This window comes from Cricetulus griseus (assembly GCF_003668045.3).
Source record: "Cricetulus griseus strain 17A/GY chromosome 1 unlocalized genomic scaffold, alternate assembly CriGri-PICRH-1.0 chr1_1, whole genome shotgun sequence".
NCBI classification, from domain to species: Eukaryota; Metazoa; Chordata; class Mammalia; order Rodentia; family Cricetidae; genus Cricetulus; species Cricetulus griseus.
The window spans coordinates 140,531,738-140,556,693 of NW_023276807.1; the positions used below are offsets into that span (position 1 = coordinate 140,531,738).

The following is a 24,956-nucleotide window of genomic DNA, read 5'->3' on the forward strand; positions in this document are numbered from 1 at the left end:
TTCCTTCTCTATTCAGGTCACTTTTATTCTAGCATACATAAAATATTGCAACTTCTAAAGCTAGCAATCAAATTAAACAAGACTTTGTAAAAACAAACACATGGCTAACTGGGGCAGATACCAGTTGACACATCAAATATTCCCATAGTCTTAAAAACTAACAATGTAGAAACTTCTGGAATAGACAACATATTTCTAGCACCATTTCCCCTCAAAAACCAAAAGTTGCCAACTGGAAATCTTGTCACCTACTTTATTGTTACTCACCTCATGACTGTGACAAAATACACTCAGAGGAGAAGGGAAGTATATGTAATGTGTAAGGTAACAGATCCCTGGGGAACTGGAGTTACAGGTGGCCCTGGGAACTCTTTTAAAAGGCTCACTCTTAACCACTGAGCCATCTCTCCAGTCCCTGAAGCCACTATAGTTAAGTACACTCACTTTCCCTTTAGAGAACTAGCATGAGCTTTCCATTTGGAGGCTGCCCAGAACCGCTGCCTTCCCTTCCTTCAGAGCCTTAACCCCACTATGGTCACATCACTCACCGTTCTCTTTCCTTAGCCTTGAAATGAACTTCTTTGGTGGGATGACGCCAACCTTCTTCTTCTGCGTGGCAATGCTGTGGAAAAGGTCCGCCAGGCACGTCAGCAGGTTTTCCTTCTTTTTTTGCTGGGCCTTGTATGCCAACACATTCTCCCGGAAGGGCCGGCAGAAATACAATGCCTGAAGCACGGAGTTACAGTAGCACGTGTTTCCAAACTGCCAAAGCACAAGAGGGGTGGCTGGAATCATTGTCTGGGGACAAGCCACCTCTGAGCAAGGGAGGAGAGGGAGATGCCAGGATCCAGGACCCTGCCAATACCTACATTCCCATATCAGAGCCCAACAGGCCAAATTAGGTAACAGTGGATCTGATTAACAAGGATAGGAACAAAAGGAAGCAACAGTGGTTCTCACCCTTCCTAATGCTGCTACCCTTTAATGCAGTTCCTCAAGTTGTGGTGACCCCCAACCATATAATTATTTTTGTTGCTACTTCATAACTGTAATTTTGCTACTGTTATGAATTGTAATGTAAAAATCTGTGCTTTCTGGTGGTCTTGGGCTACCCCTTTGGAAGGGTTGTTTGACTCCAGAGGGCAGCACACAGGTTGAGAACCACTGTAGTACAAAGTCATCCCCACTTAGCTGCAGTTTTGCTTGCCATGCTTTCAGTTACGCAGAGTCAACCACAGTCTGTGAACATTATGTGGAAAATTACAGAAATAAATTATCTATAAATTTTCTATTCTGTACCATTCTGAACAGTGTGGTGGAATCTCACACCATCCTACACCACAAAAACTGCCCAGGATGTGAATCATCCCTTAGTCTACCACTGTATGTGGTACCTGCCTACTGACCACTTAGACATCTTGGGTATCACAAGTAACCTTTGTATTACTCAACAATTGCCCCAATCCAGTATCAAGAAACAAACTAATACTGATGATTTCCTGGAACTGTTCTATTTTATTAGAAGATTATTTAATCTCTTGTGCCCAACATAGAGATTAAACTTTATCATCAGAGTATATGTATAGGAAAAACACAGTCTATACAGAGTTTGGTACCATCCAGTTTTAGGCATCCCTTGGGGGTCCTGGAATGCATCCCCCACAGGTAAGACTACTAATTCTAGTGCTTTTCTGATCCATCAAAGTCTAACTTATAATAAGCACTCTAACTAGGAATCTAATGAGATCTGGTACTTAGAAAAAAAGACAAGAAACTGGGCAGTGGTAGTACACACCTTTAATCACAGCACTCAGGAGGCAGAGGCAGGAGGATCTCTGTGAGTTCAAGATCAGTCTGGTCTACAGAGCAAATTCCAGGACAACCAGGGCTTTTACACAAAGAAACCCTGCCTCAAAAAAAAATAAAATAAAATAAAATAAAATAAAATAAAAAATGTACATAGCATGGGGACTCAGAAAAGCATCTGGCTAAGAAAAGGTACAGTGTAATATAAAAGAGCTCCCATGACTGCAGGCATGGTGATGCGCATTTGTGATTCCAGCTCTCGGGAGGCTGAGGCAAGAGGATCATTGCAAGTTAGAAGCCAGCCTGTACTACACAATGAGTTCGAGGCCAGCTTGAGCTATAAAGGGAGATCCTGTCTCAAAAAAACAAAACAAAACAAAACAAAAACCTCCCATGACTATAAAAATAAAAATTGAAAAACAAACAAACAAAAACCTGAAGGGGCTGGGGATGTAGCTCAGTGGGAGATGTATGTGTGTGTGTGTGTGTGTGTGTGTGTGTGTGTGTGTGTGTGACGTATGCATGTATATATGTGTGTGTGATATATGTATATATGTGGGGGATTATGTACATATGTGTGTGATATATGTATATATGCACATATGTGTAGGCATATATGTGTGTATGTATATGTGTACATACACACACACACACACACACACACACACACACAGCAGTGGGGAGAATTATTTAAGGAGTTAAGAAGCACCTGTTCAACACAAGCCTTTAGGGAACAGAGCCTGTTTTTCTGACAGGGTTGCAGTGGCCACTGCCCCAGAGTGCAAAGTCTCACTTACTCCAACGCAGTGGAGCAAAAACTGTCTCCATAGGCCACCCTCCCAACTTCCTAGCTCTTACCTCCTAAATTACCCTGCCTTGTGTTTCTTCCAAGGTGGCAATTGTCCCAATATGGTATCACACAAGTTCCTGGTCCCCCTATAATCATATTAGGGCCCACACAGCAACAGTCTCTCCCTCTTCAGGTCACAGACACTAAGATTTTGACTGCGGAGGCAAAATCATTATCTCACTGACTTCTAAGTGGCTGGATGCCTAACTCTGTGGGAGGACCCAGCTGAGACCTGTACTTTACAGCCAGTCCCACTCACAAAATGAACAGGAAGAAATTCCAAAGAAATAACAAGATTAGTAGCCCAAATTCCCAAGCGCCATAGAGGGTCAAATGCCCCACGTAGGGGCATCTTTTCTGAATGGCCTCTGGGTGCAAACATCTTAGATTCCTATATATTTGAATGTTCCTTGACAGACCATGTAACAGGTGACAAACCCTTCACACAGAGGCTGGCATCTCATAAGTTATCAACCAAGGAATCATAAATGAAGCTATTAATAAATACAACTTGGTAACTCTTCTACTAGCTAGGCAATATCCACAATTCTCCATTGTCTGCATTTTTATTTTCCTTAGTCAAGGAAAAATTCCCACGAATTGAATAACTTTCTCCAGAGAGCTAAGTGGAGGCCCCTGCACAGTGGCTAAAATAAACTCTGTGAAAATTAGAAGACTGGGTTTTGCCAATACAACGACCTATATTCCCAGGACCTTACGTAGCATTCCTTTCTACAGTCTTCTCTCTGCTTCTCAGTGTCTTTCACCCAGACACCCCTGAGTCACAACTGGCCTGAACTAGTGATCAACTCTGGGGAAATAAAAGAAGCATTGCCCAAGCCTCCATCAGGGCCTTTCCCAGGGCCTCTCATTCATCCATCACTTGGGCTCAAGAAGAAGAAACCATTGCAACCACTATTAATGTAGAAATGGAGGTCCAGAAAGGCCAAGTTCATACCCCCAGTTAACCGTACAGGGAGAATAAAAACGGAGCTCTTTCCTTTATATCCAAGATGGCATTTACTTGCAAAGAATGTGTCCAGCATCTCCAGGCACACTTCACAACAGGAAACTGGCATTTGGCAGAGGAGCTGCTCCAGAAATCTGTGTCTGGGAGCTAACACCCTTATCACCTAAAACTTCTATAAAGAGGATATAAACAGTAAAGTAGAAAGCCCACAGGGGTGATGGGCAATACCACCTTAACACCCAGGTAACACCACCTTAATACCAACCAGGCAATACTACCTAACCCCCAGGTAACCCACCTTAACACCTGACTCACACCTTACCAAGGAGCATAAGGAGAGCCAAGTACTAGGGGCTACTACCTAGCCCAAAGGAAATTAGTGCTGTGAAAGTTTCCTCCAAGATTGGAAACACCACATCCCCCAAGGATGCTCCTTAAGTAAGAAAGCAACCAACTCAGAATAATTTCAGGAAGTCCCTGAAACTGACTGGATCGACTAAGCCCCTCCCTGCCAGAGTCAGCAGAGCTGAACTACAAAGGAGTTTATCAGAAGAACAAAAGCTGCAGAGAAGACTCAGACTAGACAGCTGCCTGGAAGAAGCAGAAACCAGCCGAGCTGCCTGGAGGAGGTTTAGACCAGAGGCACCCAGAGAGGACACTGTCTACCCTGTTGTGCTACCTTCAGACTGTGCAGTGTGCTCCAGTTTTCCCGGCTTTAGTGACTGTCTGTCACACATGCTGGGGTGGGCCTTGGTGATGCAGCTGTCTTTGTGCTCCTCTAGGTAACCCCTCACCCATATTCCTGTAAGTAGCCCCAATAAAACTCATTGGGTCACCAAATTGGACTTTGATGGTATCTGTAATTTGGTCTGTTGTGAGCTCCCAATCTGGGGTGAGGAGATGTGTATGTGCACCTCTCAGGAAAAGTTTTGTCACACAACAATGGGGCCAAGTAATTTTGGGATAAATGGTCCTTGGTCCTTAATTGACAGCTCACCCCCTACCTCAAGTGGAGATCCTACTTATATTATTATATATCTCTAATACAAGCTATATCATTAGGCAAGAACAGGTCAAGCTGGATTGGCCCATACCAAAACAAAGACTGAGATGTTCACACTGTGAGAAAGGGAGAACAAATAACTCAAAGCAGCTTTGGCCGTGAATGCTAATGAAATCACTATGAAAGTGACACATACAAAGGGAATCCCTCAAGGCATGCAGCAAAGGGGCCATGAATTCAATCAATAACGGAGTAATTAGGTCCTTTGCTGGGGACAATTGTTAGTACATTTTAAATAGTAGATTAAAATACCCATCTCCGGTATTTGCTTCTTCTACTAACTAAAGCACACAGCTATTTAAAAATGAGTAATGATGGTAATGGCAGCAGGGAGTTGGGCATGGTCCATAAAACTGGAATCCCAGTGCTCAGGCAGAGGCAGGAGGATCACGGAAAGTTCAAGGCCAGCCAGGTCTCCATAATGAGTTGAGGACCAACTACATAGCAAGCAAGACTGTGTCTCACAAAGCAAAAACAAAAAAGTCAGCCAGCACATTACATCAAATACCCTAAAATATTGAAAACAAAAAATACTTACATTGACCAATCCGAAGTAGTGTTCATTGATCGGAAACTGCTCTGGACCAATGTCTTTTTCCAGAGCAGAGGCATTGGTGCCCTACAAGAGAACATAACAAGAGTTTTGTGGCATGAATACAGATGAGAAAATGAGGTGATGAGAGCTGGACCACTCCTGAAACAAGCATCCTTGTCAACAACATATAGAGGGATGTGCCGATGCCAGAAGTAAACAGGAGACTCGCTACCAATGCCATCACTGTTCTTCTCACCCAACTTATATGTTGCCCCAGCCCTGCACTGTGTGGTTTCAGTCACCTCCCATTGGGGGAGGATATTTGAGATAGATATGGAAATGAGAAAAAGATCTTCTGAATAAAACATTGCAGACAGCTGCAGCAACTTTCAGAAACAGGGTACCTGGAAGACAGGACCACTTTCAAAGTCAGTTTCTTTATTCTAATAAGGCTAGACCTGTTGAGCCAGTTACTAGGTCCAGGCATTAACAAGAATGGTGACAAAACAGACACACATGCTACTCTCATTGAGTTCCCATTTTCATACCTGAAGACAGCCTGAACCATGAAGCAAGTCTATTAGACAATACACTAAGAAGTGATGAGTACAATGAACAAAAATAAGCTATGAGATGGGTTTGGGTCGGTGGGGAAGCTGGGGCTGGGGGGCATGAGAGTTGTATGGGCTGCACAACTGTACCTTTAACTAGAGCATTCAGGGAAGGTTCCACTGAGAAGGCACTGTGTCCAGAGGATGTCACAGACAATGAAAGGATCCAGTGTGAAACCTGACAGTTGTCAGATGCATCCAATTGCTAAGCCCGGTGATACTCCGGCATGGCAAGAGTAGCAGCTCCTGTGTCTTCCATGCTGGAGACTGTGCAGTTTATTCTCACGAAGCTCACAGGAACTAAGAACTATTGGTGATAACTATTTTTAATTGCCTACATCTGGAATTAACTTAAAACCCAAAAGGTTGGGTACACCTGTGAGGGATATTTTTTTCTTAATTAAGTCATTTGTTGTGGGAAAATCCACTTTTAATCTGGATCTTTTGAGGTAGGAAGATCCGACTTTTAATGTGGACCATACCTAGTGCTGGCAGCCTATGTAAAAGACATGGAAGAAGGAAAATTGCTCTGTTTGCCTGCTTGCTCTTGCCCTCACTGGCAAGTCCATTCCTTCACTGGCATTAGAGCTACTACTTTGGGATTCCAGCCTGTACTGAAGACCAGCTGAGACATCCAGCCTCATGGACTGAGCAACTACAGGGGTCTTGGGACTTGCATTGGTAGACAGGCATTGGTAGACTAGGTGGACCTACCAGACATTGTAACAAATTTCCCAAAGGCTGAACTGAGGAGTGAGGTTCAATCTCATCCAAATGTTATCAGAGCCTATCAATCAAGTGATGAAGCCCCCCTACCTGGGGCTAGCCATTGGTGATAGATGGTCATTTCTCCCTAACATTGAGTGGGCTGGCTGTAAGTAGGAAAAGCTTACTCCAGTCAGGTACAGTCATCATTGGCCACTGGGAACAGGTTCCAGGCCTCCTAGAAAGATACTCAGTTCCTTTACGTAAATGGTATAGTCAGTGGTTCTCAACCTTCCTAATGCTGTGTCCCTTAAATACAGTTCCTCGTGTTGTGGTGACCACCTCCCAACCATAAAATCATTTTGTTGGCTAACTTACAACTGCAATTTTGCAACTCTGTCTTTCTTTCCTACATTACTTATAATACCTGATATCATATAAATACCATATAAACTGTTAGTACACTGTATTGTTTAGGGAATAAAGACAGTTTGAGTCCTCAGTGAGATGCATAAATGTCTCCCACCAGCGTTTGACTGGTCTGTGAGTTCAGAGCCCATGCATGGAGAAGGAGCAGTGCGTGGGATCAGAGTCCCTTGCTGATGTTCCCTCATCAACTACAGTCTTCGTCTTCTCATGGAAGACTTATAGCTCACAGGAACACAAGGATTTGGGAAACAAAGAACAGAAAGTTAAGCTTTTTATTTTAAGAAGTAATGCTCCTGGGCTTGGAGAGATGATTCATTAATTAAGAGTGTCTACTGCTCTTGTAGAGAACCTGTGTTTGGGACCTCACACCTAAGTCAGATGGCTCACAACCACCTGTAACTCTGGCTCCAGGAGATCTGAGGCTCTCTTCTGGATTCCATACACACCTGCACACACATATACAGACACACACACACACAGAGACAGATACACATAAGTAACAGAATAAATCTCTAAATGATTTATAATGCTGTATGTTCTTTTATTTATTTCTTATGTATTGAGAACAGAGAGACCCTGAGGTGTCATACTATCCACTCACGAAAAGTAGGAACTCATTATAAACCAAATTCTCCATCTTTTTCTGAATATACACCCAGACAAACATGCTGTACTAGAGGGAAAGAAAGGTCCAACGACCACACTGACTAGATTCACCCAGTTCTGGAGGCCTCATAAACACACTGCAGTCTCACAGAGACAAACCTTTAGTCCCAACACTCAGGAGGCAGAGGAAGATGGATTGTTGAGTTCAAAGTCAGTCTGGTCTACAAAGCGAGTTCCAGGGCAGCTTGGGCTACACAGAGAAACCCTGACTGAAACACACACACACACACACACACACACACACACACACACACACACACACACAAACACACACACAAACACACACACAGAGAGAGAGAGAGAAAGAGAGAGAAAGAGAGAGAGAGAGAGAGAGAGAGAGAGAGAAAGAGAGACATACTGCATTCCAACATCATAGAGCGCAGTTGCTATTTCCTGCTTTTCTAGATCATCCCATTTACCTAACCCTCTCTAGCTAAATAGGAAAAGGAATGAAGGAAGGCAGGTAGGAAGGAATGAAGGAAGAAAAGAAGGAATGAAGAGCTTTTACGCCAGCAGTCCAGGACTCCCTTAACTGACTGAGTGGATGGGTTCACTGGACTATTCTGTTTATACTTTTACAGCTACAGTCACTCATGCATCTCTTAACCATGAGGACATGTTCTGAGAAATGTGTTATTTAGGCCACTTTATCAGAATACACACACCAGCCTGAAAAACACAACCTACCACCTACCTATGCTATATGAAGTGTGCATTACATATATGTACATAGGTATGGAATGATTTATTGCTTCTTGGGGCATGACAAAGGAAACAGAAGATCAAATCAAGTGCAAGAGAAAATGGTGAGATCAAGAAGGAACAGAAGAGAGCTGCAGCAATGGCTCACTGGTTATAAGCACCTATTGTTCTCTGCAGAGGACCCAGGTTCAGTCCCCAGCACCCAGAAAGTAGCTCACAATCATCTACAACTCCAGTTCCAGGGATCTGATGCCTTCTTCTGGCCTCTACGGGCTCCTGCATCCACATGAAGCACATAAACCCACTTAAGCACATATGCATACACATAAAAATAAACAAAATTTAGGAGACAGAAGCAGGAACCATATGATGCTACTTCTGACATTGCATTGCACACAACAGGAAACTATAAATGGAGTGAGTGCATGCTGAAATAGCCCAAAGCACAGTAAAGTAAATACTTAATGCAGCTACTAAGCTTTTATTATCATTACCAAGTGTGTTGTGCCCTGCATAATAGTGTGAACTGTTCTTTCATACAATTAGTAATAGATTTGTTTCTACATGTCACCACAAAGACGCAGCGGGAGCATGTCACACTGAGGGGTAGATGCCACACTGTTACCATGATGGCATTGCTTTGGATAGTATAATGCAACAGAGCCCTCCAAGCCAAAAGGTTCTTCCCAGGAGACAGTGAAGAGGTTCAGGAGACCCAGAGGTAAACAACTTCACATGCCTGGGAAAGCTGAAACTTGCAACACTCATGGGGGTCACTCTCCAGAGCTGCAGAAGCAGTAAACTGCTGGGGGAGGAGACTGTGACCCTTCTAACTGCAGAGGGGACATTCTCTGACCTGTTGAGCTGCCTGCAAGTCATGCAGAGTGCTCCAGGGTTGCAGCTTCCATGAGTCCTCACCCTTTTTCTCAGATGCAGCTGCTTTTGAGTCTACTTGCTACTGTAAGTTAACCCCTCACCCATACTCTAGTTAAGAACCCGAACAGAAACTGATTAGGTCCCCAAGTTAGACTTTTGTACAGTCATTACTTTGGTCTGTCCTGGCTTCCTTTCTGGGGAAAAAAAGAAAAGCATATACATTCATACATACATATATACATACACACATACATATATACATGTGTGTGTATACATGTGAGTGAGTGGATGTGTGTGTATATGGAGAGACACGGAGGAAGAGAGAGGGGGAGGGAGGAGAGAGAGAGAGAGAGAGAGAGAGAGAGAGAGAGAGAGAGAGAATTATGTCTCCCCAGGGGAAAAATCTCTCCCATACAACACTAGGCAGTAAGAATTTTTTTAGCTCTATTATACTCTTATAGAATCAGTGTGGTAAATGTGGCCCAACATTTACCAAAACATTATTCAGCAGCACTTGGATGTGTATTTGGGGGAATAACAGCCCAGCAAAGACACCCTTGTTCTAATCCCCCAAACTGGTGAATACATTACCTTACATGGCAAAGGAAAACTGAGATGATATTAATTCACATTTGGGGGGGGGGGAGAGATGGCTCAGCAACCACATGCCCAGCAACCACACAGTGGCTCACACCATCTAGAGTGGAATCTGATGCCCTCTTCCTCCATAAAGGCATACATGCAGATAGAACATTCATATACATAAAATAAATAAAATTTTTCTAAAACTCCAATAGGGCTTACTTTGAATTATCCAGTGGGCTCGAAATGCCCACAACTGTCCTTGGAAATGGGAGCATGATCAAGGCACAGCACAGCGATGCTGTGTGACAACTTCAGAAGCTGCTGGCGGAAGGGACAAAGTCCAGGCATGCTCCAGTCTCTGCCATGGAAATGCTTGAGGAGTCTCCTCTGAAGTCTCCAAATAGGAATGCAGCCCTACAGCTCATGCAACAAGAATGCAACCCTCCGGCTGGGTGATAGTGGCACATGCTTTTAATCCCAGCACTAGGGAAACAGGCAGATCCTTCGAGGACAGCCTGGTTTAAAGAGTGAGTTCCAGGTCAACCAGGGTTACACAAAGAAGAAGAGGAGGGGGAGGAAGAGGAGGAAAGAGGGAGGAGGAGGAGAGGAGGAGGAGGAGGAGGCAGCCCCTCCACCAACTAGGCTAGGCTTTGGCCCAGTGAGACCTGCTTTGGATTTCAAAACTATAATAAAGTCAATGTGGGGCCATCAAAATGGCTCAGCAGCTAAATCACTTGACTTGCAAGGTTGCTGACCTGAGTTTGATCTCCAGGACCCATGTAGAGATGAAAGTAGAGAATGAACTTCAGAAACACTGTCCTGACTTCCACCCATTCACTGTGGTACACATACTCCTCACACACACAACAGCAATAATAAATCAACCATTGCTAAGTAAATTAGTGTTTTTAAAAGATAGTAAATGGATTGTTTAAGCCACAAGATAATATAATTGGCTACAGCAGCCTAGGAAACTAACACTGAGTGTTTAATGATTCCCATCTGTAAGGACTGTCTGTACTTCCTCATCTCCATATAGCACCTAGCATCTGTAAGGACCTTAGACTCAATCCCAGCACTCAGAACAAAAATACATCTCCTGGATTTCACCCCCACATCACCCGGAGAAGCTAAAAACACAGTAAGCTCCCCAGAAGGGACACTTGTAGACAGCTGGTTTTTCCCAGAGGTGCCAGAGGTGGACCAAGGCCTCTCCCTGCCTCTGTCTCCAGTGTCCCAGCAGAAGCCACTGCAGGGCTCCAATCAGCAGCTGCAAGCCAACCATGCCTAACTCTATCTGCACCCTGCAAACTTCCCTTCAAGCTCCATGCTGCATTAATACACGTGCCTATCCACCAGCCCTCAACATCCGTCTATCCAATGCAACATCTCACTTCTCTGGTATTTTCCCACTTAGCAAATGGCCCTGCCCTCATCAGGCTCAAGCTGGAGCCTTCAGGTCACACACCACATCTGCTGCTGCATCACCCTCATCCATTTCAATGCTCTACGGACAAACTCCTTCAGTCTCTCCACTCCAAGCACTTCTTTTTCAGCTGCAGCTAGACATGGCTGCAGGATCTCTCATCCGTATCACCACCAGCTCCTACACAGCCTCCATCATCCTCCTTAGCCACCCCTAACCATGCAGGAGTAGTATTCTTTCTAAACACAAAACTGTTTTGGGAATCCCACTAGTGGCTTTCACTGCTGTCACTAACTTCAATTGTCACTCATTTTCCTGCACACCCTGCCTAAACCAATGGCTGCCTTCCAGTCTCTGGTCACCCAAAGTTCTTTCCTTCTCACTTTCCCTTGCCTGTACCTCACAAGCCTAATTTCAAGGCCAGCTCCTCAGGGAATTCTTCACAGGGCAGCCCCTCTCTTCGAAACCAGTGCTGTGGCTGGCAGAATGAAACCCCTCCCCAGATGTCTACTTCCTATCCCTGGATTCCATCATGATGTCACCATGTATGGCAAAGGGGACTTTGGAGACAAGACTAAATGAAGGATCTCAATAAAGAAGGTTTGTTCTGGTTTCTCTAGATGGTAGATGGTCTTGGCAGGATGGTCAGTGTCCCCACAGGTCAGAGTGAGTGAAGACAGAGCTCAGAGACACTGAAACCACTGCACTTTTGGCTCTGGAGACAGAAGAGCCCGTGAGTCAAGGAACACAGACAGTCTGCAGAAATCCCAAAAGCCAGGAAGCAGATGAACCCTAGAACCTCAGGAGAGTGAGCAATCTGGCCACATACTGTAAAAAATAAGGCTGCTCTTTTTGAGTTACTAATTTAAGGTGAAACAGAGAGAGAAAGAGACAGAGAGAAAGACAGAGACACACAGAAAGACACACACACACACACAGAGAGAGAGAGAGAGAGAGAGAGAGAGAGAGAGAGAGAGAGAGATTTCTACCTGTGTGTACAGGTGCACATACTTCTGTGCAAACATATGGAAGCCAGAGCAGGACATTGGGTGTCATACTCTATAACCCTCTACCTTATTCCCTTGAAGCAGGGTCTCTCCCTAAAGGTAAAGCTGGCAGCTCGTAAACCCTAATGGAACTCCTAGCTGTGCCTCATCCCCCAGCATTGGAATTATAAATACAAGCTGCTACACTTGTCTTTTTACTTTGATGCTAGGAGAAGAATGCAGGTCCTCATAAGAATGCGCAGCTTGCCTACTAAGCCATCTCTCTAGCCACTAGGGTAATTATTTCATAGCATGAAGAAGAAACTAATATACCTCTTCCACATCTCTCTATGCACACTGTCTGTCGGACATGTGACAATATTACTACTTATATAATCATTAACATTTGGTCCCTAAAATCTATACAATGTGGCAGCAAAGACCATATGACCTTCCCAATAACATATTCTCAGTGATGAGCACATAGTAGGCCCCCAGTATCTGTAGGCTAAGTGAATGGTCTGCTGGATGGGCTCTGACAGGGGTGGTTAGGGATGTCTGTGATACAAGTGTGTGCATGATAATTTGGACACAGATCTGTGTAGCCTCTCGATGTACGAAGCATGAGTAGTACCCTCCAACACTTCCCCATTCCCCCATTCCCTTTATAGACACACAAGAATTGGTTTCCATGGATACAGAATATAACAGATATTGACATTTGGAACTAAGCTCTTGCTTTTACATCCTAGCATTTTTCTTTGGTAATATGAATCTTTGTAAATCTTCAACAGATTTGGGGGTTATATCCATAAAATGTAAATGCACCCATGATACAGACACGATGATGACTACCTCACCACACAGTGACAGTAATGATGAAGAGTGCTTGCAGGCTAATTAGACGGTATTAATTGAGAATTTAAATGACCGTGTCCCTCAATCCTGAAATTCTCCTTTTTATTGTATAGATATACTCACGCAGGTAGATACAGAAACTGTAACAATGACCCAACTCATATTGTGACTTCACAAAATGAAAATTCATTTGTCTCTTTCACATAAATGTTCGAGTAGACGCAGGGCCAGTCTGCTGCAGCAGCCCTGCAGTGCTGTGGCTGTGGACACAGGGTCCTCATATCTTGTCACTTTCATTGTGAGCAAAAGTCAGTTTGCAGCTTTGGAACCAAGATGATTATTCTAGCTCCTGCCACCAAGATGGAGGGATGGCTCCCTTTGCAAGGAGGCTCTTAAGCGGTACAACAAATACTTTTGCTTATAAACCCCCTGGCCAAAAATCTCAGTCTTAGTGCCACAAAGCTGCAAGGGAGTCTGGCAAAAGTGGTCATTACCTAAGCATCCGTGACCAGTTAAAAATTCCTCTTACACTAGACATAGAGAGGAGATATAGAAGAGACAATCAGCAGGCAGTGTCTCAACACTTGTAACAGAAAAAATTAGAAGTACCACAAGCTGATTAAACAATTATGGTAATCTATATAAGTCTATATAACAGACTACCATGTCAGTATTTTTATTTTTGTGGTACAGCAATTAAACTCATGACCTCCTACATTCCTTCTATATAGGTATTTAAAGTTAAAAAAAATAGGTACTGCTATGTAAAACTGTACAAGACAAATGATAAGCAAAACACAGTATAGTGACAGTGTACATAGGACAACCCTGGAAAAGCCATTTATTCAGGCAGCATACGCTGACCCTATTTGTGCCTGCTATGTGCATCACACTCTTCTGCATCTGAGGAATAAGATGAACAAAACCAAGCAAGCCGCTGTATTCAACCTGTGTGTTTTAGTAAAAATTTCCAGAATACTTGAAAAATAACTTGCTTTTAACTTGAGGGTTTATTTTCATTTTGTTTGTGAGCTTTTTTGTTTCTTTGTTTTGGGGCACTTTTTTGTTTGTTTGTTTGGTTGGTTGGTTGGTTGGTTGGGTGGTTGGTTTTGTTTTTATTTTTTAGACAGACTCTTTCTACATTGTCCCAGGTAAAGCTCAACTCCTGGGCTCAAGTCAGCCTCCTGCCTCAGCCTCCAGAGTAGCTGGGGTTATGAGTGCATAGCATTGCTTCTGGCTAACACTCGGGAAAATATCAATAATACTGCCAAAGAGTATGGCTAAGGGATGAGAACAGGGACTTTTCTTTTTTAAGATTTATTTATTTTATGTGTATGTGTGTTTTACCTGCATATGTGTATGTGTACTACTGGTGTGCCTACCAAAGGTCAAAGGAGAACATCAAATCCCCTGGGACTGATGTTACAGATGGTTGAAAATCACCATATGAGTGCTGGAAACCGAACCTGGGTCCTCTGAAAGAGTAATAAGTGCTCTTAACCACTGAGCCATCCCTCCAGTACCAAGGCTTTCCTTTCTATCCCGTTAACTCTTAACTTTTTACTATGAAGATATATTATGTTGGAATTCACATTTAATAAGTATAACAAAAGTTTAATAAGCTAATCCTCTACAGTATCGAGCTAAGTGTGCACATCCCTCACTGCTGCCTGCCTTTTCTTGCTAGTATTTCTTTTGAGCTCTGACCCTTCACTTCTCTTTGGAGCTCAGAGGTTCTGGTGCTGATGTGCAGCCTGCCTATTCCAAAGGACAACAGAGAGGTGAAGGTATCGGCGCCATGTCCGTCATGAAGTGCATTATATACACGAAGCTTTCCCTCCTATTGGGCAAGCCCAGCATAACAGCACAAATGGCAATTGGAGGCCCTGAAAACATAAATGCTGTATGACCAGATTCTGAACAAAAAAAAAAAAACAATCCTTGTGGGAAAACCACAGGATGGGAAGCATAAGAAACAAAGTTCTTACTTCAGTCAGTTTAAGAAAGTGGGGAACCTTTTGAAAAACAATACAAAGAATTTTATTAAAAATAGAATCTGAGCTGGGACAAGTTCCAACAAGCCTGCAATGTTAGCTTTTCAAAGCACCTCTAGAGACTGCCAAGGGTGCTTCCAACACACACAACAAACAACTCTTGAAAGATAAAATCATGAATGCATAGGATGGCACAAAAAGGAACTTCTTTTTTAAGACAATTTTAAAAGGCAATTTACAAGGAAAACAAGTTAGAATTCCTCCAGGGAGGGAGGTTGGCCGAGAGAAAGAAATAATTAGAACAACATCAAGATAAGGTCAAAGTCTATATGAAATGGTGAGCACATTGCTGCAATATATGACAGTCCAAAACAAAAAAACGTGGAGGCCACAAGGGTCCTTGGAAGTGAGCTAGACCACACGACAGGGGTAAAGATCAATGCCAGAGAAATAAATGGCCTTGCCCTAGATATCCCAAAGGCAGCTAGCTCATTTATCTGCATCCCAGGACATGTCACCTCTCCAAGACCCTCCCAGGGAGGGCCAATAATTATATCTAAATGCATACAGAAGAATTAATTGATTATAGAGAGTGAATTAAACCAGATGACAGGGGTGGTGAATGTCACTGGTAGAACTGTAGATTTATGTTCTAAAAGCTGCTCTATCAATTAAATGTCCACAGGATGATGGGACATTCAAAAGGACCGTATTCCTAGATTTCCAGTGTCAAAGGTCATCACACAGCCCAGGGACAGCATGTAGTCCAAGTTTGTGGAATGAGTCAAGAGAAACATTAAGGCTCAGGAGGAATAAGGGACCTGGTGCCTTATACATACTCAATGACAATAGATAAGTGGAAAGCAGCATGTAGTCACTTCTCCAAGGGCTTTGTGCACATTTTATTCATTTTAATCTTTACAACAATCCAGTGAGGTGAGTACAGTTATTCTTCCCAGTAGAAGAGAAAAAGAGAGGGGGGGGGAGACAGAGAAAGAAAGGGAGAAGGAGAGAGAGAGAGAGAGAGAGAGAGAGAGAGAGAGAGAGAGGGTGTGTGCGCATTCATGTGGAAGTAAGGATGATGCTGTGTCTATCTCAATCACTCTCCAGTGTATTTTTTGAGACCAGTTCTCTCACTGAATCTGAGCTCATCCATTAGGCTAGACATTAGCACCCCTATGTCAGAGGCATTCCTTAAAATAGGAAACATCCCAATACTCTTAAACAAAATCTCCACCAGGGGATGGAGACATGTCATAGTGGTTGAGAGCACTGGCTGCTCTATCAGAGGACCAGGGTTTGGTACCCAGCATCCACAGGGAGGCTCACAACTTTCTGTCACTCCAATCCCAGGAGATCCAACTCCTTGTTCTGGCTTCCTTGGGAGCCAGACACAAGCATGGTGCAGACATACATGTTAGCACACATAGACAAGAGCAAAACAAAATAAACAAAACCTTTATAGGACACTACTGCCTGCTTGAAGGAAAGGAACCACTGGGGCTGGCAAAAACAGGACATGAGATGTTGTCAAGGGGAAAAAAAAAAAGGTTTTTCCATCATTGTTTCAAAGCTTTTACCCAACTAATAAAACTACGTTAAATTTTAAAAGGCAAAAAGAGAACTGAATTCTAAGGAGTAAACCAGTTAACATCAAATAATACAATCAGGTGCAATCTTACCCCTCCAACTTCTAAATTCCTGCATAGATGCTGCAAACAATGTAGCAAAGCAAGGGAACACACAGAGAGAGGGTATACATAATTACTAGAGTATGCAGAACAAACATGTCTTAGTCTATGGACACAGCTCTTATTTCTGTAGTAAAGCTATGGGGGAAGAGAGAAAAGGAAGAGAAAACTGGAGTTGGATTATTTAGACATATATTTTATTCAAATGTATATTTTATCCAAAGCAAGCTGAAGTGCATCTACCACACCTTCAAAACATACAAAAGCAGATTGGGATGCGAGACCCTAGAACTATCTAAGCCATGGCTCCATTCCTCAGAGCTGCACCCTATTGGGCATACTTTCCCCTTCCAGCTATCTCAACCTCACCATGTGGCTTCAATGCCACTTATTCCTTGACCCTTGTTTCTCACAGACCTGTTTCCTTTCTGCACTTATCCCAATTTGTAATAGAGTCTCCATGTTTTCCTACTAGAGGCATGTGTACAAATTACAGCTCACAGACCTCCTCTGAGCAACCAACTGTTTTTATAAAGTTTTACTGGAACACAGCCGTGACCATTCATATACTCACTGCAACTACGTTCAGGAGAGAACAGTGGGATCATGGCAGTGTGGCAAAGATACTATGACCCACAAAATCTAAACTATTTACTATCTGGCCCTCTATAGAAAAGCCCACCAGCTCTATACTAGACCCATCAGTCCAGAGTCTCCTCTGAAAGTTATTATGTCTGACTCATGTGCCTACACCTAGCAGTTTAAGAACTTGCCACATCTGCTCACTGAACATACTTGGAAAAATGAGGAAGGCTGGTGAACAGCATGTACTCAATTTCTCCAAGAACTGCACATCTGTGTGCTCATGCAATGTCCCCCACAAACCCAAAGCAGAGGCCTCCCATCCCGCACATGGAAACGTTAGGGGACAGCTGCCGAGTTCACTGAGCCAGTAAGGGCAGAGCCAGGGACCCAAACCCACAGCATCTGTCTCTAGAATCCACTGCTGACAATGAGTGAGGCCAGATAATGCTTCATTCACATGTTTAGTACTTCCTTCGCTGCCAGTGGAGGGAACAGGCAGATAGCCAGAAGGTATTTCCTGGCTACTGACTGGGCACATCCCCGAGTGTTAGGAATGGCCATCCTGGTTAGGACCTAGCAAGCATCCCCACAGAATTGCTGTACCACTAAGCAACACTGAACCTAACTCTCCCTGCCAATAAATCACCAATGGGCGTGACCCACCCCAACATCACAGGCAAAGGAGAGGTGTGGACCACAATGCTGAAGAAGCTGAAGTGACTCTCCAAGATCAGGTCTCAGCAGAGGCAGCCAAACTCTATGACCCCGGCTCCAGGTTGAAGAGCCTTTTCCTGGCACCTCTTGGAGCTTCAGCAGGAAGTCAGCTATGCTCACTCAGGGATGATGTCCCCTTGATTCTGACTGGCCCTCATGTTCTCTTCTTGTCATTTTCCAAAGAATGGTGGTAGGGGTGACATCCTGGCAAGGCCCCAGGCTAGAAGCCAGCTCTGGAAAATGTTATCATGTCATCCTTCCATTCTCCCCCTTTCCCCACCCCCAGCCTGCCATCCCTGTCTCCGTGCTCAAGGTTTCCAGTGAAAACAACCATGAGCCAGGCATGGGCAGAGCAGAGTCACCAGGCTGGCGTATTAGCTGCCTCACCACCTTTAGGAGCCACACCCTTCCAGATCATCATGGCACCATGAAAGATCCTTTAATATGATGAAATCATGGACAATGTATAGATTGTGAAAGCAGACATATAAAACTCTGCATTGTCTCCCCTCGTGCCAAAGAGCGCAGTGGCGGGAGAAGGGAGAGGAGTGAGCAGCACTTCAACATAATATTACTTGAAAGCATTAGCACTAGCCTCCAGCCAGGCTCAGAAAGCACAAACACACAACCACAACAAGCAGCCACAGCAATTTGGTATCTGTCAGGCTGGGTCATAAAAAAAAAAAAAAAAAAAAAAAAAAAAAAAAAATGAGGCTTCTGTTTTATTTATCCTTGGGTTTTTATTCCAGTTTTGCTAGTGATCCTTTTTTATTTTATTTTATTTTACCAAAAAAATATGGGTCTGAGACAGATTGAAAATAAAAATAAAGCACACCCCTCCCTACAAACTCTGAAAATCATTGTCAACAGCAAATACCGAAATGAAATTCAGTTATTCTCTTAAAATCATGATCAGCTCCTCACATACATTTCTAGTAAAAGAGATTCAAAGCAAAATAATACACCTACATGCCATTTGTCCCCTGCCTGGCCAAGCACAAAAAGTCTCTGGGTGACGCCAGCTAAGGCAAGGCTGTGGTCACACAAGCCGCACATGTGGCTAGTGGAGGGCAGTTTGGCAAAATCTCTCAGCATTACCAATACAAAACCATTTCTATGAAGTCAGTTCACAGATACGCCCTTCCACTGACAACACGATATATGAACAAGTTGATCCTTACAGTTTTGTTGATAAAAACCGAAGACAAGAAAACTGCTGGTTGGTGGAGACCTGGCTCAGGGGATCCATTACATCTCAAGCAACTGAATATTCCACGGCAATGGGAGAATGGAGGTGCTCTTTACTGAGTCCAGGACACAAAAACAAGAGGCCCATCAGGGCAAGCCATGTGTGACAAATAAGACTGGGGTTTTAAAAACTTGGAAAAGGAGGCCAGAGAGATGGCTCAGCAGTTAAGAACACCTGTCGCTTTTGCAGCGGACCTGGGTTCTGTTCCCAGCACCCACATGGTGGTTCACAACCACCCTTAACTCCAGTTCCAGGGGATGTGATGCCCTTTTCTGGCCTCCAAAGATACCAGGCACGCACTCAATACATGTACGCACATGCAGACAAATTACATACATAAAAAGAGATAAAATAAATGGATTCAAAATAACAATTTTAGCTAAAATAAAAATTAAAACCAGAAGTATAAACACATTTGCCTGTACCTACATAAGATGTGTCTTGAAAAGACACAGGCTATAAACATTGGTAGATGTCAAGGGCAAGAATTGGAGTGTAATTTTTTTTTTAATGCTTTTCATTCACACACCTTGAAATTTTTGCCACATGAACACAAATCACCTCTTCAAAGGTTTGATTCAAAAACTTAAAGGGACTGTGTTTTGTACTATTATATATTTCCCAGTTAGAAACACCTAACTGTGCACACCAAATCACTCAAAAAGGGGGACTGTGCACTCCTTGGATGATCAAATAACTGTCAGTAGACTGTGTGACCTCATTATCAGGGAATGGGTAAACAATACATCCTAACTGATGATTCCAAAGCTTGGCCACACACTATCAGCCTGGTTACCCTGATGACATTTCAGTCTTAAGTCACAGATCCTTCCTCCTTTTGCCTTCTCTGACTAAAGCCAACTAAGTTCCAACAAGCCATTCCCACAGCCAAAGTGCTTACTGGATAGGCCCCGACAGGTCAAAGAGACCTGTCTGACATTGCTGAACTAGAAAGAGGCTGGGTCCTGCAACGCCTAAGGCTCAAGGCTCACCACCTCAACGGTCTGGACTCCTCTGCTAACAGGAAAAGGTGGGACACTCAATGTATGTCACAAAATTTATGGGTACCACATGAAGCCCTAGACACAACTGATTCCTTCTGAGCCCAACAATAGACCAGGGAGGCAAATTCATCCCTCAGCCATGTGATATGGATGAGAAGGGAGTCTGTGAAAGGTGGGAACCCTGAGTTTTCACACTCACCCAACAGCATAGAGAAACTCAAACCAGATCTCAGTCACAGACTGCCCTCAGAAACTCTGAGGTTCAACTAAAATAAAATCTACAGATTTAAGGAAAACTATTCCATAAGTTTAGGTGAAAATCAGCATTAAGAGTCACTGACTAGGGCTGGAGAGATGGCTCAGCAGTTAAGAGCACTGGTTGCTCTTCCAGAGGACTTGGGTTCAATTCCCAGCCACCACATGGAAGCTCACAGTCATCTATAACTCCTGTAACTCCAATTCCAGGGAACCTGAAGCCCTTGTCTGGCTTCCATGGGCCACAAATTGTATGCAGACATCCATGCAGTCAAAGCACCCATTCATATAAGAAAAAAATTAAAATGTACTCCACCATTTTTTTCTAGAGGAAAAAGAATTGGAAATAAGAAGGTACCTCACCCCCAGTGTACACACACACACACGCACACACACACACACACACACACACACACACACACACACACACACACATGCTTGTTTCTGAATGCCACTGTACTTAACCTTTTTATTTGCCCTCATTTCTCCACACCACATGCCTTCTCCTGGACCAATGAGACAGAGTCCCCTCCACTTGTCAAAGCGCTCTGAAGCCTGGCATTTAAATGACAGGGTCCTGTAGTGGCTCACTCTCAGGGTATCTCCCTGAATAGCTTGGATTCCAGGCACAGTGCAGTGACCAATGTCTTATAGTCATCTTCAGCATCACTTTCACTTTCAGAGGTCTGATTTGGGGAATAAATTAGTCTCATGTTACAGTGCAAGGCTGATTAGGAGATAGCTGTGGGCTCCTCTCTAGCTGTCTAGATGTCTTCTCTGACAACACAGAAGCAGCAAGACAGGGCCCCCTTCATCTCTGAACACCCACAGCTAGAATGAAGGCAAGGAATGGATTTGTTTTATTTACTAATTTTTTTAGAATTCATATATGAATATTATACTTACATAATTTCTACCCCTCCACTCCCTCTTCAACTTCTCTCATGTCCCTTCCACTCATTCTCAAGTTCATGACTTCTTTTTAAATTATTGTTGCATACACACACACACACACACACACACACACACACAACCTACTGAGTCCATTTAGTGTTCCCCTTATGTACATGTGCTTAGGGCTGACTGCTTGGGATGGGATAATCTTTCAGGGAGCCAAGACTGTTGTCCTCTCAGCAGCCATTTACTGCCCGTAGCTCTTCATTTATGGGTGAAGCCTCATGAAATTTCTACTACCCACACTAGCAAGTCAACGGGCACTGTCACTGACTGACCAGGACACCTGCTGCTAGATAGTGTCTTACAGACATGGCAGGGATGTTGCACCCATGAAATCTCAACAAGAAGTAGATGTGGCCTCTTTACCCCCAATGTCACTATTCCCAAAGTCAGATGAAGTGTCCCACTAACCACAGGTGGCAAATCAAAAGGAAAGCAGAGGCTTCTTGGACCTTGAGAAACTGAGAGCTTTGTGTTTTCAGCAAACTGAAGGGAGATACTAACTCACTACCAGAGGGAGATAATTATAAAAGCAACATGCACAAGGCCAGCACAGCCTGCCAAGTGCTTCCACGGGGGAGTCCCTTTGATGCCCGAGAAAGTGGGGAGGAGGGCATGTGGCTGTTTGCTTTTCTTATAAAGGCGTGAGGAGATGGGCCCTGAGATTTACCAAGCAGGATTCCAATCCTACACCCATCACCTTGCAACTACAAGGAAGCCATCCTTTGGTGTCCCTCCTTAGATCTTGCTGCTCTGTCCGTGTTCCGGCCAGAAACACCCTCTTCCCCAGAAAGGGGGCTGCTTGTCAAATCTCCATCTAAGTCCAGACCTGCCAATCAGAACCAACGTTTTCACAAAACTCTTTGCACACTATACCCAGAGGAGTACTGATTTATGAAAAAGTTTGTGGGTTTGGTTTGGTTTGGTTTAGGCCAAGCTGGCTTTGAACTCTGAACCCCTAACCTTCTATTCTCCCCTTGCAAGTGCTACAATTCCAAGTAGATACCACTGGCTACAAAGTAATTTTTCCATGCTACCAAGCTAGATCTCTTTACTCATTCATCAAGAATTATTTATTGAACATGTATCACTTAAATATGCCAGGCACCAAGCTGACAGATGGGAAATCACCAAGAGATAAGCCTAGCTCCTGCCCTGGTAGGTTATCAAACACATGGTTTAAGGCCAATGAGATGGCTCAGTGGATAGAGTGTTTGCAGCACAAGACTGACAACATGAGTTTGATGCCTGGATCCCACATTAGGAGAGAATCAAGACCTGAAAGGTGTTCCCATATATGCACACACATCCCTTAAAAAGTAACATTTTCATTTTGCAAAATATGGTGGTTTAACAACCTCAGCTCAGAATTAACCATGGCACTTAAAACACACACACACACACACACACACACACAACCAACCTAAACTACATACAGTCAGAAACTCTGGGTGTAAGGTCCTTTAGTAGCTGAGTATCAAATTCCCACTGTCAGAAACACTTGGGGAACACTGACAATACTTAATGTATTTACTCCATTTTCCACTGCTATAGCAAAATATCCCAAGACTGGGTCTCATAAACAAACAAAAGCCAGGCATAGAGATGCACACCTTTAATATCAGCACTCAGGAGGCAGAAACAGGCGGATATCTCAGTTCCAAGCCAGACTGGTCTACAAAACAAGTTTTAGAGCAGCCAGGACTACACAGAGAAACCCTGTCTCAGAAACCAAAAGCATAGGAGAGAGGAAGGGAAGGAAGGAGGGAGGGAGGGAAGGAGGGAGGTTATTTACCTTATACTTTATATATTACATTATAGTACATATTGTGTGTGTGTGTGTGTGTGTGTGTGTGTGTGTGTGTGTGTGTGTGTTTATGTACACACATGAACATGCATGTGTATGGAGTCAAAGTGCTACAGGAAGACTGTGGAATCAGAGGACAATTTGTGAGACTGGTTTTCTCCCTCTACCATATGGGTCCCAGAGATCCAACTCAAGTCATCAAGCTCGGCAGCAAATGCCTTCACCTGCTGAGCCATCTCTCTGGCCCCAAGCTAACAGCGTTAGAGGCTGAAAGTCAAAACAGCATAGGGCAAGGGCTCTGGTGGAAGCCTCACATGTATGGATCACAATGACAGGAGCACCTGTGGCCAGGAGCAATCATACTGTGAGGCAGAAAGCCAGAGAGCCCAGGGAAGGGCTTGCCCCATCAAGGCCTTCTCATGACAACTCATGAAAGAGCCCAGTGGAATCCCAGAAATACAATACCAATCCCTTCCTAGGGTGTGCCCTAATGATCTAGCATCTCTCTTTAGGACTCATCTCTTAAAGGCTCCACCATTCTATTGGGGAACCAAGCTTCCAACACCCTCAACAGACACCCTACACCTGTACCCAAAACATATCACCTCATAAAGCTGCAGGTGGCACATCTACCGCAGGACTCTAGGCCACGGATACTAAGACAGCAGGGACATCCGATGCAGCCCTATTTTCAGAATAGAGTATTTTAGAAGCTATCCAACCTGCCCCTGAAGAAGAGAATGAATCATGGAACCCCAGCCAAGTTGAAATGTCCCATCAAAAGCAATCACAATGAGTAAACTGGATTTCTGAGTCAACATACTCTCACCCATAATTGTTGAGCAAAGCCAGAGAGTTGCAAAAGGCCGTCCAGCACGTCTTACACACAAACATTGACAGGCTGCCTAGAGAATCACAAATAAAGGGCATGCTTGGTGAATGCTGTATCAACTCCAGAAATGGTCTGTTCTAGGAGGAGAGGGAAAGGAAAGAGAGTGTTGAATGTTGCTTTCTAAGCATAAAGTCTGAAAAACAACTTAACCCAATAAGGCTACATTTTAATATCTGAAAAGTAGATATTTAGGTATATGGCATATATTACATTTTTCATGTTTGTGTTGATGTCTTACAGCTTATTTTTTTTTAAGTTTCTTTTAAAGGCTTCACAGGTGATACACGGCCAGAACTCAGAATCTCTGTTGTGAAAAGGAGAAAATAATAAAAACCTAGTTGTTTAATGTCAAGAAATACAACTAGAGAATGGCAACAATCTCTGGCTTTTGAAGTTAAATCACCACCTTAAATAATTTTACATTGATTTTTGAAAACCTCTCTTGTGGCAGGTAATTTCTCTAAACAATATTTTAAGAGATTGGTGCTATTACCCAGGAACTCAGTATTTCTCTAATCTTATCCTCAGAGTATATGTGGAGTGGAAATAAGAAGGATTACACACTTTAAAATTCGGGCTCCAGGACCCCACCTGAGACCTAGTTATTCAAAATCTCTGGGGGCAGACTCCCTGAGTTTGTTTGTTGGTTGGTTGGTTGGTTGGTTTGATATGGTTTCTCTGTGTAACAGCTCTGACTGTCCTGGAACCCTCTTTACAAACCAGGCTAGCCTCCAACTCAC

At 43.6% G+C, this 24,956-nt stretch overlaps 1 protein-coding gene across 1 annotated transcript in view; it reads right to left on the reverse strand.

The window, feature by feature from the left end:
• Positions 1-24,956, reverse strand: part of Usp46 (ubiquitin specific peptidase 46) — a 68,936-nt gene that overhangs the window by 36,462 nt on the left and 7,518 nt on the right. The window contains exons 2-3 of the mRNA XM_027390887.2: positions 5,228-5,308; positions 549-762 (exon numbers count right to left, since the gene is read on the reverse strand). Of these exons, the coding sequence (XP_027246688.1) occupies positions 549-762; positions 5,228-5,308 (295 nt within the window). The remainder of the gene's footprint in view (positions 1-548; positions 763-5,227; positions 5,309-24,956) is intronic.